This window comes from Saccopteryx bilineata, chromosome 2, assembly GCF_036850765.1.
Source record: "Saccopteryx bilineata isolate mSacBil1 chromosome 2, mSacBil1_pri_phased_curated, whole genome shotgun sequence".
NCBI lineage: Eukaryota > Metazoa > Chordata > Mammalia > Chiroptera > Emballonuridae > Saccopteryx > Saccopteryx bilineata.
The window spans coordinates 219,444,058-219,460,346 of NC_089491.1; the positions used below are offsets into that span (position 1 = coordinate 219,444,058).

General features: G+C 53.9%; 1 protein-coding gene across 1 annotated transcript in view; it reads right to left on the reverse strand.

The window, feature by feature from the left end:
• The window catches only part of COL18A1 (collagen type XVIII alpha 1 chain), a 92,647-nt gene extending 77,835 nt beyond the window's left edge, over positions 1 to 14,812 (reverse strand). Inside the window, exons 1-2 of the mRNA XM_066259155.1 lie at positions 14,696 to 14,812; positions 14,506 to 14,594 (exon numbers count right to left, since the gene is read on the reverse strand). Coding sequence (XP_066115252.1) covers positions 14,506 to 14,594; positions 14,696 to 14,706 — 100 coding nt within the window. The 5' untranslated portion in view covers positions 14,707 to 14,812. The remainder of the gene's footprint in view (positions 1 to 14,505; positions 14,595 to 14,695) is intronic.
• Positions 14,813 to 16,289: the final 1,477 nt, after the last annotated feature.

Here is a 16,289-nt window from a genome sequence, read left to right on the forward strand (position 1 = left end):
TACCCAAATGGACGGTAGCTCTGCCTTCACGGTCCCTTTGCAGGAGACAGATGTTAAATGCTTAACAAAGGATTTAAAATTTTGGCAAGAACTGAAAATGTTTCCCAGGACAGTCTGATCTCATCCAGAACCCACCTGTCCGTCCATCTGTCTGTCCTCCAGGAGCCCAGAGGGTGCTGAGCAGGATACTCACAGGCAGCAACTAACCTAACACAGTAGAAAGCAGTGTAGATGCTGCCAGGGAACTTGTGGGGAAGCCTGTCTGGAGCCTTAGGGAGGGGCACCTTCCAGCTTGCAGGGCACATGGGTAAGAAGCTCAGACAAGGAATTAGCCAAATGCCCTTCCCAGTAAAAGGCAGGAGTGCATAGAACTGAGCTGGGGAGCAGGGCCTGTACCTGGCTACACGTAGCTTCCAAAAGAGGCTGAGGGTCCCCCCACTGTACAGCCTCCCCCACCCCACCCCAGTCCAGGGCCCCAGGAGCTGCAGCTCCTTCTTTGCTTGAATCTTGCACCACTGTCTCTTGGTGCAAGAGGGCAGCTGGCCTTCTCTGTGCAGTCTTCCCTGCCCACACCCCACTGCTGGCCCCATGAGGTTCCAGAGAGCAGAAGGAGTGGAGCCCCCACTCTCTCAGAGCTTCGAGAATGCCAGCCATAATCCTGTTGCCAGGATACAGGCCCAGGAAGAAATGAAATTGTGCTGGATTAGTGTCTAGACAGCACGACCTTTCCCCTCCTTCTCTAGATATAAATGGGTGCCAAATTGTCAGGCATCATGACTTGATAGTACGAATAAAGGAGGAGGTTGTCTGCGGTACTTCATGTGGACATTCCTGCAGTGAAAGGGCCATCCACTACCTGCTCTGCGGGTGCAGTGTGAGCCAAGCCCAGGACTTCAAGCTGTGCCCAGGCTGGGCACAAAGGGGCTTTCATCCCAGGGGACCTCTGTCTTCAATTGGCAATGAAAGAACTCCCAGATCCTCACTTCCCAGTGCCCCTCGCACCCTCAGGGAAGAGCCCATTAACTCTGTGTTGCCCATGCTCCTTGCAGGCTGAGATGCAGAAATGTAACTGACAGGGGTCCTGCCAGGTGATCAGTGTCCACCAGTGGTTCCCTCCATCACCTCCTGCCCCCCAGGGGCCAGTGTGTGGCTCACGTGGACCCCAGGAGTCAGTGGGTGCCCTGAGCACGTGATAACCTGGCCCCAGTATGTGGCCTGGCCCGGAACTGTGCTATTTGTATCCAATTCTACTTTTCTCTAGAACAAGGGTCGAGAACCTATGGCTCATGAGCTAGATGTGGCTCTTTTGATGGCTGCATCTGGCTTGCAGACAAATCTTTAATAAAATAATAACGTTAAAAATATAAAACAGTTCAAAACCCTGGGCTTGCCTGGTCAAGGCACATTATGGGAGTTGATGCTTCCAGCTCCTCCCCACCTTCTCTCTCTGTCTCTCTCTCCTCTCTCTCTCTCTCCCTCTCTGTCTCTCTCTCTCTCCCTTTCTCTCTCCTCTCTAAAATGAATAAAAAAAATATTAAAAATATAAAACATTTTCATGTATTACAATCCATTCATTTCCTACCGCTCATGTTCATGGTTGCGGGTGGCTGGAGTCAATCACGGCTTTCCTCCGGGACAACACCAAATTTTTATTGGATAATGTGTAACGTACACGGGTCGTTGTATGGCTCTCATGGAATTACATTTTAAAATACGTGGCGTTCATGGCTCTCTCAGCCAAAAAGGTTCCTGACCTCTGCTCTAGAAGCTGATCTTTTATTTCTCTTTCTGCCCATAAAAGCATTCAAACAACTTCTCCGAGCCACGTGGGCCCAGCTCCCCAGCCGAGTAACAGACAAAATGCATATTTGAAAATTGCAGCTGAGAACTAGGTTTGCAAGGTGAACTTCAGGGAGGGGAAAGGACCAGGCATCTTGTAGTGTTTAGGGTCCAAATACTAAGAGTGCTTTCCTGTTTGACTGCATAATTTCACAAAATAAAATTATTTTATACATCATGACAGTTGCACAATTCAATCAGACTGTCCCCAATCTCTTCCCTCAGCACAGTGCCCAGTGAAGGCTCTGGGGGTTGGGCGGGTCTGCCCACCTGTCCTTTAGACCAAACTCTCTGACATCCACCTGACGTGACCCCTCCCACATCCTACAGGCTCCAGCATGCCGATGGATTTTTTTGAGGGTGTTCATCACCCAGAATCACCTTCTTTCTAGTTGAAGTTTGGCACCGCTTCAGTTCTGGTAATGATGGTGGTGGCAGTGACACATGCTGTGAATGTACTCAGTGGGCAGATGTGGGCTGCAGCACTCCAGTCCAATGACTGCTCAACGGCTGGTGAGGATTAACAATCCAATCCATCTAGCATTTAAACCTGCTCATGGCAGTCAGTGACCAGACTACAAAGGACAGAGGGGAGAGGGGTAGCCAAGAACTGCCAGGCTTCACCCTGTGGCCCTAGATCTCTGAGTTTCAGCAGAGAAATGCCACCCTGCCCCTCTCCCATTCCCAGATCCTGAAGTGGAGCTTCCTGCCCACCCCCTCCCAAAGTCCACTCAAGCCTATTTCACAGAAGACATTGGAGTTCCCCACGTCCCCAGTCATCTTGCCAGGGACTGGCCTACCCTTCTAGGTCAGCCCTGGTGCTGCTGACCCCACACGGGCCCAGGGAGTCGGAGGTGAACTGGGAGCTAACTGTACCCAGAAAGGCCCTGGGCAGCCTGCAGCTCCGGAGCCCTCTCCCTGCAGCTCCCTGCACTCTGCTGCTTTCCTCACTGCCCACAGAACACAAAGCCCACTCAGAGGGCCAGGCTGATGGCCTGACCTGTGGTGGCGCAGTGGATAAAGCATCGACCTGGAAATGCTGAGGTCGCTGGTTCGAAACCCTGGGCTTGCCTGGTCAAGGCACATATGGGAGTTGATGCTTCCAGCTCCTCCCCCCTTCTCTCTCTCTGTCTCTCTCTCCTCTGTCTCTCTCCTCTCTAAAAATGAATAAATAAAATAAAAAATAAAAAAAATTTAAAAAAAAAAAAAAAAAAAGAGGGCCAGGCTGAGCTCTTGGCCACACGCCTGGATATCCTCTGCTTTTGCTAACCGTGTGAGTTCTCAGAAAAGATCCCCACACCAAAAACAGGTTAAAAACATCCAATCTATGGAGGCGAATGACAGGTGTAACTTCAAAGTTTCTAGAGCACAGCTACCCGCCTGAGGCCTGCGTGGTCGTTTTATAAGTAAGGCCAGCCTGGTACCCTGGGCCCACCCACCATCCCAGACAACAGAAGGCCCATTGCAGCATCTGGATGACTGAGGGCTCACACGCACTTGGCCCCTCGGTAAACATCATGTCCTCTGTACACCTGGTCAACTTTACCTTATAAACTCTTTCTACAATACCCTGGGGCGTTGGGCCATTTGTCACTTTCTGGGAACCTGTTTTGTACCATTTGCCTCATTTTCCAAAAATAGAACAAGGCAAGTCACTGTCTGACCTTGTGGAGGATAACACTCACCCACTGCCCTGCGAAGGTCCGCACCAGGGGCTTGATTAACAGCACCACAGCCAGCAGGGCTGGCCCAGGCATTTTCGCACGTGCCACCTTCACTGATCCCACTCATCCACTCTAGGTCTGACCACCTCCCTCCCTAGCTCAAGCCCCCCACCCCTCTGAACTCACTGTGGCCCCAGTTTGCTGTTCCCAAGGTCATCCTGGGGGCTGAGAACAGGAGGTCCCACTGAGCTCTAAAAGATTCCAAGGCCACGGCCCCATCTTTAACTTCTCTTAGCCCACTGCCTGGGATGCTTGTGTGTAGGACAAAGAGGAGCTCTATCCAGGCTTCAGGGGACATGGAGGACATTCCAGGGGTCTTACACAGGTTGGGGGAGATCCCCAAAGCCTTAGCCAGTGGTCAGCAAACTCATTAGTCAACAGAGCCAAATATCACAGTACAATGATTGAAATTTCTTTTGTGAGCCAAATTTTTTAAACTTAAACTATATAGGTAGGTACATTCCTTATCAAGGTAGCACCTGCATGTGGCATTTTGCGGAAGAGCCACACTCAAGGGGTCAAAGAGCCTCCTGTGGCTCATGAGCCGCAGTCTGAAGCAGCACTTTATAAACAAGAGGCTTTGCAGTCACCATCATTGTACCCCTTCCAGTGACCTTGTGATGTGCTGCCCCATGTTAGTGGCTTCAAAGAACACAAGGTTGCTCTCACACAGTTCTGGAGCAAGAAGTCTAAAGTCAAGGTGTCGGCAAGACTGCGTTCATTCCAGAAGCTCCAGGTTCTAGAAGCTACCTGCACACTCAGCTCACAGCCCCCTCTGCATCTTCCCAGTAGGCAGTGTTCCAATCTTCCAGTCCCTCCCTCCAACCTCTGCCATCTTCACCTTTCCTGTTCCTGACTCTGACCCTCCTGCCCACCCCTCCTAACTTATTAGGACCCTGGGGTGACTGGTAGAGTCCTCTGGGTAACCCAGGATCGTCTCCTCAGCTCAAGAGCTTTAGTTCCCATTCACATAGCCCTTTGAACCATGTAAGATTCTATAAATTTGGACACAGATATCTTTGAGGGCTATCATTTGTCTGACCACATGTGCCATGAAAGTGGAAGTATAAACGAGGGGTTTTTGTCCTGATTCTTACGTGTGGGGTCATTTGGAATGCCAGCCCTGCGTCGACTCCCTCACTGGTGGGCGGGGCTGCTTGCAGACCTGCTGGTGCTGGCTCTCAAGGGCAGCAGGCTTCCACACCAAGAGATGGGGCTGTCACAGGGCTGGGCCAAGACAGGGATGAGGGGTCACAGGGATGGTGGCTGGATCTGTCTAATATGTCAGGTTTCCCTCACAATGACAGGAGAGTTTGTGTTAGGATGGGTATTTTTTCCTTTCTGCTATCTAGGCCTCCCATGGCAATCTTAATTATTCTTACAATATAAAGTTATGAATTATGATAAAGAGTTCTGGCTGAGCCCAAGCTCCCTGGGAGTGGGGGCTCATTTTAGCTAGAAAGCAGGAAAGTCTTGGCTGCCCCTGGGGACTGCCACTACCCTGGATGAAGACGAGTCCTCCTCAATGCCTTGCAGCACTAGGAGGGTCAGTTGAAGACCCCGAGAAGTGAACAGAATAACAGCCAGGTCTCTGAAGAGGGGCCCAAGGACCAGGAGCTCTGGATGTACATCTGGGTGCAGAAAGGGCCTTCCTCTCCCCCTGCCAAGGGGCCAAGAGGCTTTGGGAGAGAGATGGCTCAGTGCGAGTGGTGACATGTTTGGGGTGATGGAAAGTTGTTTAGCTGAAATAATTATTTATTCTAGAAAATGTCTCTCCCAGCTCCATTGATGGACTGGCTCCACTGGGCACCTGCCTGCCTGAAACCAGAGACCCTTCACCTATCCCAGGGGATTTCCTAGGGGACCTGCCTTTTTAAAACCCTCCGACTGGCCTGACCAGGCAGTGGTGCAGTGGATAGAGCGCCAGACTGAGATGAGGAAGAACTCAGGTTCGAGACCCCAAGGTTGCCAGCTTGAGCGCAGGCTCATCTGGCTTGAGCAAAAAGCTCACCAGCTTGGACCCAAGGTCACTGGCTCGAGCAAGGGGTTACTCGGTCTGCTGAAGGCCTGTGGTCAAGGCACATATGAGAAAGCAATCAATGAACTACGGTGTCACAACAAAAGACTGATGACTGATGCTTCTCATCTCTCTCCGTTCCTGTCTGTCTGTCCCTATCTATCCCTCTATCTGACTCTCTCTCTGTACCTGTAAAAAAATTAAAAACAAACAAACAAACAAAAAAACACCTCCAACTGCAGGTGAGAGGAGGAAGGTGTCTGAGCCAGAAGCCCCTGGAGGCGGAGCCTGGGGGCCCTGGGGTAGAGGCAGCAGTTTGGAAAGCTAGAGAAGGGGTGAGTTGTCATCTTCCTTAAGACCCAGGGACAGGTGGAAAGGACCCCGCAGGTAGGGATTAATGGCACATTTCCCTATTTCTGGTTGGAAGTATGATGGGACAGGCGACAGAGAGGGAGCTGAATGCTGTTCTAAGTGCTCCCTGACAGCACCACATCAGGCTACGTCCAGATTTACAAAGCCCAGAGAGGGGCTTCGATCCAGGAATGGGTAGGTCTGTTTGCCAAACAGCTCGGCACCTCATCAGCAAGAATAAGAGGCCCAACTTCTTAGGTGTCTCAGGACAGCCTCATAGAATCTCTGTGGGAGATTAAAAAAAAAAGGAGCAGCCTGACCAGGCAGTGGCGCAGTGGATAGAGCGTCGGACTGGGATGCGGAGGACCCAGATTCGAGACCTTGAGGTCGCCGGCTTGAGCACAGGCTAATCTGGCTTGAGCAAAAAAAAGCTCACCAGCTTGGACCCAAGATCACTGGCTCGAGCAAGGGGTTACTCGGTCTGCTGAAGGCCTGCAGTCAAGACACATATGAGAAAGCAATCAATGAACAACTAAGGTGTCGCAATGAAAAACTGATGATTGATGCTTCTCACCTCTCTCCATTCCTGTGTGTCTGTCCCTATCTATCACTCTCTCTGACTCTCTCTCTGTTCCTGTAAAAAAAAAAAAAAGGAGCAGACAATAGCCCAGTAACTAGAACCAACAAGCAGAGGCAGGTGTGTGCTCCCTGGAGACCTGCAGTGGACCACTGCAGTGGCATGGCCCAGAACACCTGGAGGACTTAGTGATGGGAATTCAGGGGCTCTAAGGTCTGATGTCTCAGCAGGCATAGCCACGTGCCAGCCATGTGGATCTATTTCCTGCTTGCAGTGCACACCAGGCCCTGCCCTGACGGCTGAGTCAGAGTCTTCCAACATTATGGGGTCCTCAGAGCCTAGTGAGGGGTGGTCAGAACGCATCCTAGGAAGCCTCATCCCAGGAAGTACGATGTGGGCTCCCTACTGTTATGCCCAGGAGGAAGCACCTCCCCATCTCACAGATCAAAGACAGAAGCACAGACAAGGTAAGAAACCTGCCCAAGGTCATCAGGACCAGAGCTGGAATTAACACATGTCCCATCCATGAACGCAAAGTGAATGGCCATGTACAGGCTAGCTGTCACCGTCCACAGTTTAGTGACTCCATCATTGTTTTCCTCAGGGACTAGCTCCATGCCATACCCACAGAGACAGAGTCAAGATCACAGCTAACATATAGTGTGTGCCCCCAATACATACTGCTTACCAGCCTTGCACACCCTCGCTCATGGAATCTTCACTATCCCATATCATCCTTGCAATAAGTACATCGAGCCCAGCTATGGTCTGAGCCATGTCCATTGCTCATGTCCCACCCCTAAGGAAACAGGCCATAAAAACAAGAGAAAACCCCCCCACAATTCCATGCTTTAAGAAATACCACATCTGGCCCTGGCCAGTTTGCTCAGTGGTAGAGCATCGACCCAGCGTGTGGATGTCCCAGGTTCAATTCTCAGTCAGGGTACACAGGAGAAGTGCTCATCTGCCTCTCCACTCCTCCTCCCTCACTTCTCTCTTTCCCCTTCTCTCTCTTCTCCTACCCTCTTGAAGCCATGGCTCAATTGGAGCGAGTTGGCCCTGGGCACTAAGGATGGCTCCATTGCCTCCGCCTCAAGCGCTAAAATATGGCTCCGGTTGCAACGGACCAAGGGCCCCAGATGGGCAGAGCATCACCCCCTAGTGGGGTTGCCAGGTGGATTCTAATTGGGCCGCATAGTCTGTCTCTGCCTCCTCTCCTCTCACTAAAGAAGGAGAAGGAGAAGGAGAAGGAGAAGGAGGGAGAGGGAGAGGGAGAGGGAGAGGGAGAGGGAGAGGGAGAGGGAGAGGGAGAAGGAGAGGGAGGAGGAGGAGGAGGAGGAGGAGGAGGAGGAGGAGGAGGAGGAGAAGGAGAAGGAGAAGAAAAAGGAGAAGAAAAAAAAGGAAATACCACATCTCCAAATTGAAGGACAAACTAAAAAGATATGCAGAATCTGCCACTGCAGAGATGCCCCCATGAGCACACGGAAATCAACAAGGACAGGCAGCACACCCACAGTGGACATCAGGCCCAGGGAGAACCTCACTGGCCAGTTACCATATCAGAACATCACCCTAACTAGTGAATGAAAACTCACAAAATAAAACACTTTAATTCGTTTTTTTTTGTCAAATTAGCAAGATGTTCAGAATGATAGTGCCCAGACTGCCAGAGAAAGCTGAGTGCAAATTAACGACATCCAGTTGGAAGGATGTCCTCCAGAAGTCCCCAGCAACTACTTCTTATACTCAGTCCCAATATGGTCGAGGGTGCTCCTAAGGTTAGGAGCAGGAGGACTCAAAGCACTCAGTGAAACTCAGACCCCAGGGTGAATGTGCTTTGCCCACCTGGGAGGTAATAATCTATACTGCCTTCCTCATCCTTCACTCATGCGGGCCCCCCATGGGAGAAAGTCTGGTGGTACCCTCCTGTGCTTTGGTACAGGCAGGACACCTTGCACACAGAAGGCAACAGAAAGCTAATGGCTAGATGGACAAAGAGGCCATGGGACTGGACTCACACTGCAGGATCCAGTAGGGAAATCAGCCAGGCCTTACCCACCACGTCCCAGCCCTGGACCAACCAGGAGGCAAAAGTCAGGCGTTCCAACAAATGCCATCCCCAACACCTGGCCTCTTTAGCCCTAGCTTGGAAGAGGTCACAGACATTGCTTTCATGGAGTCAACAAGACCAAGGGACCTCAGAGGAAGGAAGGGCCACCTCAGATAGTCTTCTTCCTCCCCCAAGTTCACATTGCACCAGACCCACCGGGTGAGCAGGGTCCCTACTGGCTGGCTGGCTCATCTGCAGAGGGTCCTGGAGTATCACTCCCTCTCCTCTCGTGTCCCCATCTTCCCAGACAGCACAGGGCGGGCCACTCTTGCCCTCACCCTTTCAAAGCAGCAGCATCCATGTGGACCACATGACTTCTCCCAACATGCAGGGCCCTGGTGTCAAAATGTTAGCATGGAGAAAAGCTCTCCCTTCACCTTGGAGGCTGAGGAGTGCCTGGATCCGGGCCCTTGGAGGGGCCGTCCAGCTTCCAGCTACCAAGCAGCTGAATCAGCTGCTCCTCTCGAGCCCTCACATCCCAGAAGCTTGCTTTGGATGGCGGGGGCTACAAGGCAGTTAATGGATGCTGAGATGTGCCCCCCCCCAGCACTGCTTTCACACCATTTCAAGTCACCTCAAAACAGAGGGGTGCCTCTTGTATTCGTGCAGAACAGCCCATGCTAGCAGGTTCTCAGCCGACAGGGACTCAGCTGCCAAGTCCTGGGACTGTCTCAAAATTTCTAAACTTGGATTGAAAACAGAGAAGGCCCAACCACGGCTAATTCTGAATCCATTCAAAACAACAGTGCAAATGTAAAAATGAGTTCTTCAGACCAAAATTAAATGAAAAACTGAATGAATAAAAATACAAACAAATAACACAAGATATTTGCAGACTTTCAGCCCAGGCCTCCCCAAAAGCAGCCAATTAATCCATCAATAGCACGTGGTGCTGTCGCCATTACAATGCATCACAGACTTGCTCCTCACATGATCCCCACCCCATTACCTTTCTGGCCCTGCGCCCAGCCTTTGGTTCTGATCTGACGTCTTTTCCCTGAAAACACCCTATAAAGGTCAACCCTAACCCAAGGCCAGTGCCTGGGCCGACTGGACCCAGCATTGGCTCATGCCCACCACAGAGCCTCCTGGTCTTCCAGGGCTGACCAGAGCCCCACCAGCCACCCCAACCTAGTGCTGAGTACCCCTGCCCCATGCTATCTTATCACAGATCAGCCCAGGAGTGACCCTGTCTGCCAGCATGGAATTCCAGAAAGATGAACGGGCCTGCAAACAGGTTCTCCTTTCTGAGGCTCTCGCCGAGGATAGCCAGAAAGGCCATGCTCAGGCCTGCCTGTGCCAGAGAAGCGGGCAAGCAGGACGCGCTCCTGCAGGCACAGCGGGTGGAGCAGACACTCTGCCCTGCGGTCTCCAAACTGAATCTGACTCAGCGCATCCATGATCAAAAGCTCCTTCTGACAGCCATTCTGCAGTGGCCCAGAGCACCAATCTAAAGCATTATGCCATTGGCCAGCCAGCAGGCACTCTTCTTCCTCCTGTTGTTGGCACTGAGTAGTTCTAGGAACACAACAAAAAAGCACCCTGCCCACTGGGAGCTTCCTGTCTCCTTGAGATACACCAGGTGGTATGTGCAGACACAAAGATACCTTGTGTGATGTAAAGATACAATGTGTGGTATAAAACACAGTGTACATTATTATATGCACTGTGTGTCTTTACAAAGTGACACCTGCTGCTCACAGCAGTGTAGAGGGGATCCCCAGGTTCGGGGAAGGGAACCAGGCAGCCCTGGGTCAGGCACAGCTGTCTCAGTCCGCCTCAGGAGGATCCCGAATTGGACCAACAATGCTGGCTCTTCCTGAACCGAAGGAGGACAGGAATGGGCTGAGGGACCCCACAGGACCTGGCAGAGGGCTGTCCCAGACCTAAACCATCAGGGATAATAGGCCCAGAGTCCAGAGAAGCCACGTGACCTGGTCAAGCAGGCAGTTCTGGAGGCCAGAGCACACGGTATCCCTCCCATCTGTTCTCATCATCTTTCTGGGCCACTGTTGTCTAAATGTATCAAATTTAATAATGTTCTATAAGCACATCAAACTTATATTTCAATATTTTACCCCTCCCCTCACCAAGTTTTAAGGAGTTTTACATGTCAGGTCCTGTGATACCCACTTTCAACCAGGCTGGTACTGAAGCATTTAACAGCTGCTGCTTAGCCAGCTGTGTTCTGGTGGGAGGGCTGCAGTCCAGGGCAGCATCTGTTCCTCACAGATAACGGCAAACCCAGAGCCTTCTCAGAGAGCAGTGTGACATCTATGATGGGGCCCTGAAGTCACCTGGGTGGCTACGCCTCCACCAGGGCTACAGGTGTGTCTTGGCAGAGGGGTCACTACAGACAGAACCCTGTCTGGGAGCTGCTCATCAGTCAAGACTGCAGCAAGACCAGCTTGCTCCAAGCCACACCCTCATCTGAGCCTGAACCCTCATCCTGGATGCCACCCCCTTTGCTGGTGGGTCTTTCCCAGAAGTCCTCATGTCATGAGGGATAAGGAGGCTTGTTGAACACTGAGTTAGAAGACGGGTCTTTGCCACATTTCTATCACTGTCTTTCAGGAAAGTGCCAGGGTAGACTAGGGTCTCCTACAGGTACTCCAGCTCCAGGCCCTACAGGGGTTCAGTGTGTTCTGATCTGGGCAACATGGAGAGCCTTACACAACCCTCTTTGGGGCTGGGTGAGCAGCACCTTCCTGAGAAGCAGCCGGGCCACCCAGCCCTGGATGGACAGCTGAGCAGCAGGGCATCACGGTGACTCCTTCCCCTGGGCAGCACACAGGCTGCTGTCCTGGAGCTGTTCTGGAGCAGTGCCACTACTCACACCAGAGGCAGGGCAGACACCTTACACAGGGTTCCTCTCAACTCCCAGGGACCCAGAAAACCAAACCTTTCAAAAGCCTGGATGAAGAGAGAACCAGGTATGTGTGTGTGCATGTGTTTATGTGCACATGCATGCATGTGTATTCATGCACGTGTGTATTTTTTAAGGTTAAGCGAGGGCAGGTAGAGCAGGGTTCTCCCGGAGCCCCACATGCACTATGTTTGGAATGAATTTCTGGATGGAGTCGGTTTTGCTCCTTCTAGGTTTCCTTGCCTAGACTTCCCCCATCTCCTTCTTTTAAAGGAAAACAGGAGTACCCTGAAAAACAAGTTTTTCTGAAATTCAAAACTATATTAGCGGTCCCACACCTGAACCCTGAAGACTCACTAGCAGGTGAGCTCTGGTGACAGCTTTACCTAGAAACAGGCTGGCCTAAGACAAGACCTCTTTCCTATCAGCCTAGGTCCTCGATGACAGACACCATTGACGTGGGGCCATAGGGTGCTGGCTGTGTCTTATGACTCCAACATGGCAGCTCCCTCCAGAAATGGGGGTGGGGGGGTGGGAGCAGGGACCTGTGGTCTTGGGTAGCCCAGAGACCAAGGGCCTAGGGGTGGGGAAACTGACAAAGCCTGATACTGGGGTCACATATGGGAGAAGCCAGAAACAAGATGCCTCAGAAACCCAGCTAGATGCTGTCCTGCCTCAGCCCGACTCTGATTCACAAACACCTCCCAGGGTCGAAGGCCATTTTGGCACCAGTGAGTCCACACCCTTCCACCAGAAAAGGGGTGCAAGGCAGCATTGAGCCTCCAGAGTCATCAACGCTGTTCAGCTCCTGCTTCTGCCAGGCTTCTGATAAAGGGGGAAATGCACAAAACGCCATCCGAGAGCATCAGAGCCCAACGACTAAACCTTGCAAGAAACAGCAAGTCAAGTGCATCACAGAGACATGAAAAAATGCATCATTTTTTGTCAGAAAGAAAAGTGTGCAAGTCTGCAAACTGGGCCTCAAGTCTTTGGTTCCCTAGGGTGATTTTTAAGCGTTTCTAGAACAAACTGAGCCCCTGTTAAGTCAGCATTTCACACAGGTTAGTTCTCCTGTAACACCTACAGGGGGCAATTATCAACCCATTTCAAGGGGACTTGGTCCCAGCTGGGTATAGAACCTGTATCCTCCCAGTCAAAAAGACAGGGTGGGGGTGGAGGTGGAGGGGTGCACAGCAGCACACAGCCCCTGGTGAGCCTGCTTCCTGCTTTAACCTCCAGGTTTAGAAAAAGCCACATCCTATATACCCTGTCAAGGGGCTTTCCTTCCTTCATTCTTCAACAGACCCCCCACTGCAGCCCCCCACCCCAAAGTCTGCACTGACATGAGCACCCTACCCTCAGACCTCAGGACTTCATTCCACCAAAGCTTGCAGACATGACATGTTACTTTTTACAGGGAGGGGGAAAGTCCTCAGCCTTGATCTCCTCTCCTTGATAAGGATGTTTCTGAAGCTGGGGCTGGACACTCCAGTGCCTGTACTTTTCTCCATGTTACCTGACTGTAAATGACGGTTTAGCCTTACAAATTCCTGCTTCAGGAGCAGGAGTCTGGGCCTTAGGGTGTCCCTGTACTCCATAAACTGAAGGGACAGGCCCTGAAACCATGAGTAGCCACCCCAAATGGCCTGAGCGATCAGTAAGAACTCAGGGCTCTGTGAAAGGGTAAACATGTCCCCCAAGTACCCCCTGGAGTGAATGAGAAGTTACCTGCTATCTACAAGCAGGTGCTTTTGGCAAATGCTTATGAGAGGTACTTCTAATAAGGTCTGCGCTACTATTTAACCTAAGCCAATTGGAAACAATGGAACAAATTATTACTTGTCTCTCCCCAGAATGACTTCCCCTCTGTCTGGTCTCTACTCTCTCAACAGCTGTGGCAACCAGGTGTTGCTTCCATGGTGACCAGTTACAGTCTCTTGCTTTCACTGGAACCAAGAGGAGACGAATGTCTACGCACAGCATCCTAGTTCTACCAGCGACAAAACACGGGACTCTGGAGGCGGGGATCCCCTGGGGTCTGGCATCCTCCTGGCGCCGCCACCTCCTCCCGGGCCATCATAGGGTGTGTCGCGAAGAGGACCTGGCAGCCTCATGGTCAGGAACCAGGTCCCAAAAACTGGTGGCAGAGGGAGTTTTAGCGCGGCTGGAACTGCGCCCACCGCACAGTTTGCGGCGCACGCGGGAAAAGCAGCGGGTGCGGTCAAACAACGGACTTCTGCGCATTGTTCTGCCGAAGCTCTGCAGCATCAAAAGGGACCGCGCGCAACCCGACACCGCTGCGACCGCGGGGACAGAGGCCTGGCGGCCCTAGCGAAGCACAAAGGCTGGCCCTGGGGAACCCGAGCAGTTTTTGCTCAACAGGTTGGAAACTAAGTGGCTTCGATCTGAACTGCACCGTCTTTCCCGGAGATCTGCCAGCTACCGCGCGCGGTCACTCTAGGGACCCGGAGGCGCACGCAAGCCATTGAGGCCACTCAGGAGCTAGGAAGGACGAGGCCAATGACGGCGACACAGGCCTGGCGAGCGGGCGGTGGGTACGCGGGCGTCTCCCGAGCCACTGCGAATGGAACGACCACCAGCACGACCACAGCCCCTCGCTGGCCCTCGGCCGGCAGAACGGACGGCCAAGCACACCAACTTTCTCGCGGAGTCTCCAAAGTTTGGTCACGACACGAGGGGCTCACGGTGGGGACGGCCCACACCACCCCGAGCCCAGCCCAGTCCCTGAATCCTGCGATGCGCGGCGGTGGCGCGAACCCCCATAGCCAAAGAATGAATGGCCGGCGCAGAACACAGAGCCCGGCCCCACCCCGACCCTCCTCCGCCAGCCTCCCGCGAGCCACTAGTGCGCGTGGGCAGAGCCGGGGCCGCCTCCTGGGGCCGAAGTGGAGATGGGCTGGAGGTGAGAAGGCCACCACCGCCGGAACTGCCAGAGACCCTCACAAAGCGCCGGGTGCAGGCGGCCTGGCGCGCGTACTTTCTCGTCCCCTCTGTTCTTACCTGGCTCCGCCGAGGTAAGGACTATGAACAAGACTGGGAGCCCAAGCACGTCCAGGAGGCGCCGCCGCAGCGGCCGCAGCCAGGGCCACCTGCGGACGACATGCCACAGGTTAGTTAGCCGTGCGTGTCCCCCCCCCCGTCCGTGCGACACCGCTTCCTCCACCCGCCTCGCAGCCCCCGCGGCCCGCACCTCGGCGCCATGCTCCACCGGCCGGACGGTCTGCGCCGCGGATGCTGCACCCTCCGCGGCGGTGCGCCCGCTCGGCCCCCGCACTCCGGCCGCGGCCGGGACGGGCAGAGGGCGGGTCTCGGGGCGGGGCGGGGCGGGGAGGACCGCGGGACGAGCAAGGGGCGGAGCGCGGAGGTACTGACCATGGGGGTGGGGCGCGGCGGGGCGGGAGGCGGGGCCGTGGGGCCGGGAATCAGGGAGGGCTTGGGCGTCCGGCTGGACCAGGAGGTGGGCTGGGCTTGGCTGGACTGGGCTGGGTGACGTTGGGAAAAACTCGTGCATAGAGAGGTAATCGACCGCTCCCTGGGGTCCGAGCACCCCCGCGCGGTAGAGTGGGGTGTTTTCTCCTTATTCTCAGTCCCAGCGCTCGTGGGCCGCCCGCGCCCCCGCCCCAGGAGAGAGCTGCTCCTGCAGCTGCCGGAGACGGCACGTGGGATCCGGGCTCCAAGCTGGGGGCAAGGTCCGGGTGGACGCAACCAACCCCGAGTTTAATCGGGATGGTGTCTTCCCCGACTCCCACGGGAGTCGTCCTCTGGCCCTCAGTATGGTGGGAACAGCGGGAAGGTGGGCGATTTGAACAAAGATGTTTATCACTGAGCGACAACGGATGGAAGAGGAGGACACTGGGCTCCTCCTGTCCAGCCTCATGGGCGCATTAGCCCACGTGGCGATGGTGCGTCCAGCCTCTCTTCCTTGTAGGCTCAGCCCCAGACCCCACTCCCCACTTGGCCCATCTTCATCTCCTACGACCGCTTGGGAAGGATTGCCCTGTGACCCACGAAGCCTTAGATGGCCTTCCCCACGAGTGCCCACCCGGTCCCCTGCGGTGTCCCGTGCCCACTTTACCAAGTGGAGCCTCCGGGAGGGGCGCTGTGAAGGCCAGCTTCCTCCACTCTGTCTGGCATGCCCCTGCCGCCAGGACCTGGCCCAGGAGGCCCCTCTCCCTCCCGGAGGTCCAGCTGCCCCTCACCAGAGCCTTCCCAACCTCCCCCCCACCCCCCCTAGTTATGTCTGCTCTGTTTCTAATGCCTCAGGTGGGTGCTCCCGACACAGAACTCAGCTCCTTCCTCGTGGCAGTTGTGCATTGAGTCCTGTCCTCAAAGGCATCCAACAGGCCTCACAATGCAGAGAGCCTACTCATCCCAGACCTCTTGTAACTTGCATTTGCCTGTGTCTGGTCCTTGCAGGAAACAGAGGCCCCAGCTCCATTGTTCTTAACTTCTGTATGTGAAACCCACTGGATTTCTACTAAATGCCCACCTCAGTTCCACTGCCCTTCCTGGCCCAGTCATCTCCTGCCTGGACCCCTGAGCAGCTTGGCAACTAGACACTTGCCTGCCCCCACTCTCTAAGCCTCTCTACATCTTCCTTGTGCCCCTCACCCCCAGCACATCGTGCTGGACACTCCCTGACTTCACTCTTAAACCAGCCTAGAAACCTTGTCCCTGGCCAGTCCCTAGCCACATGCTCTTCACGGTGAAGACAACTTTACTCCACTACCACCTCCCTGACAACTGCCCTCAGCTCCTCCCTCTAGCCCCTGCTCTCCACTGTG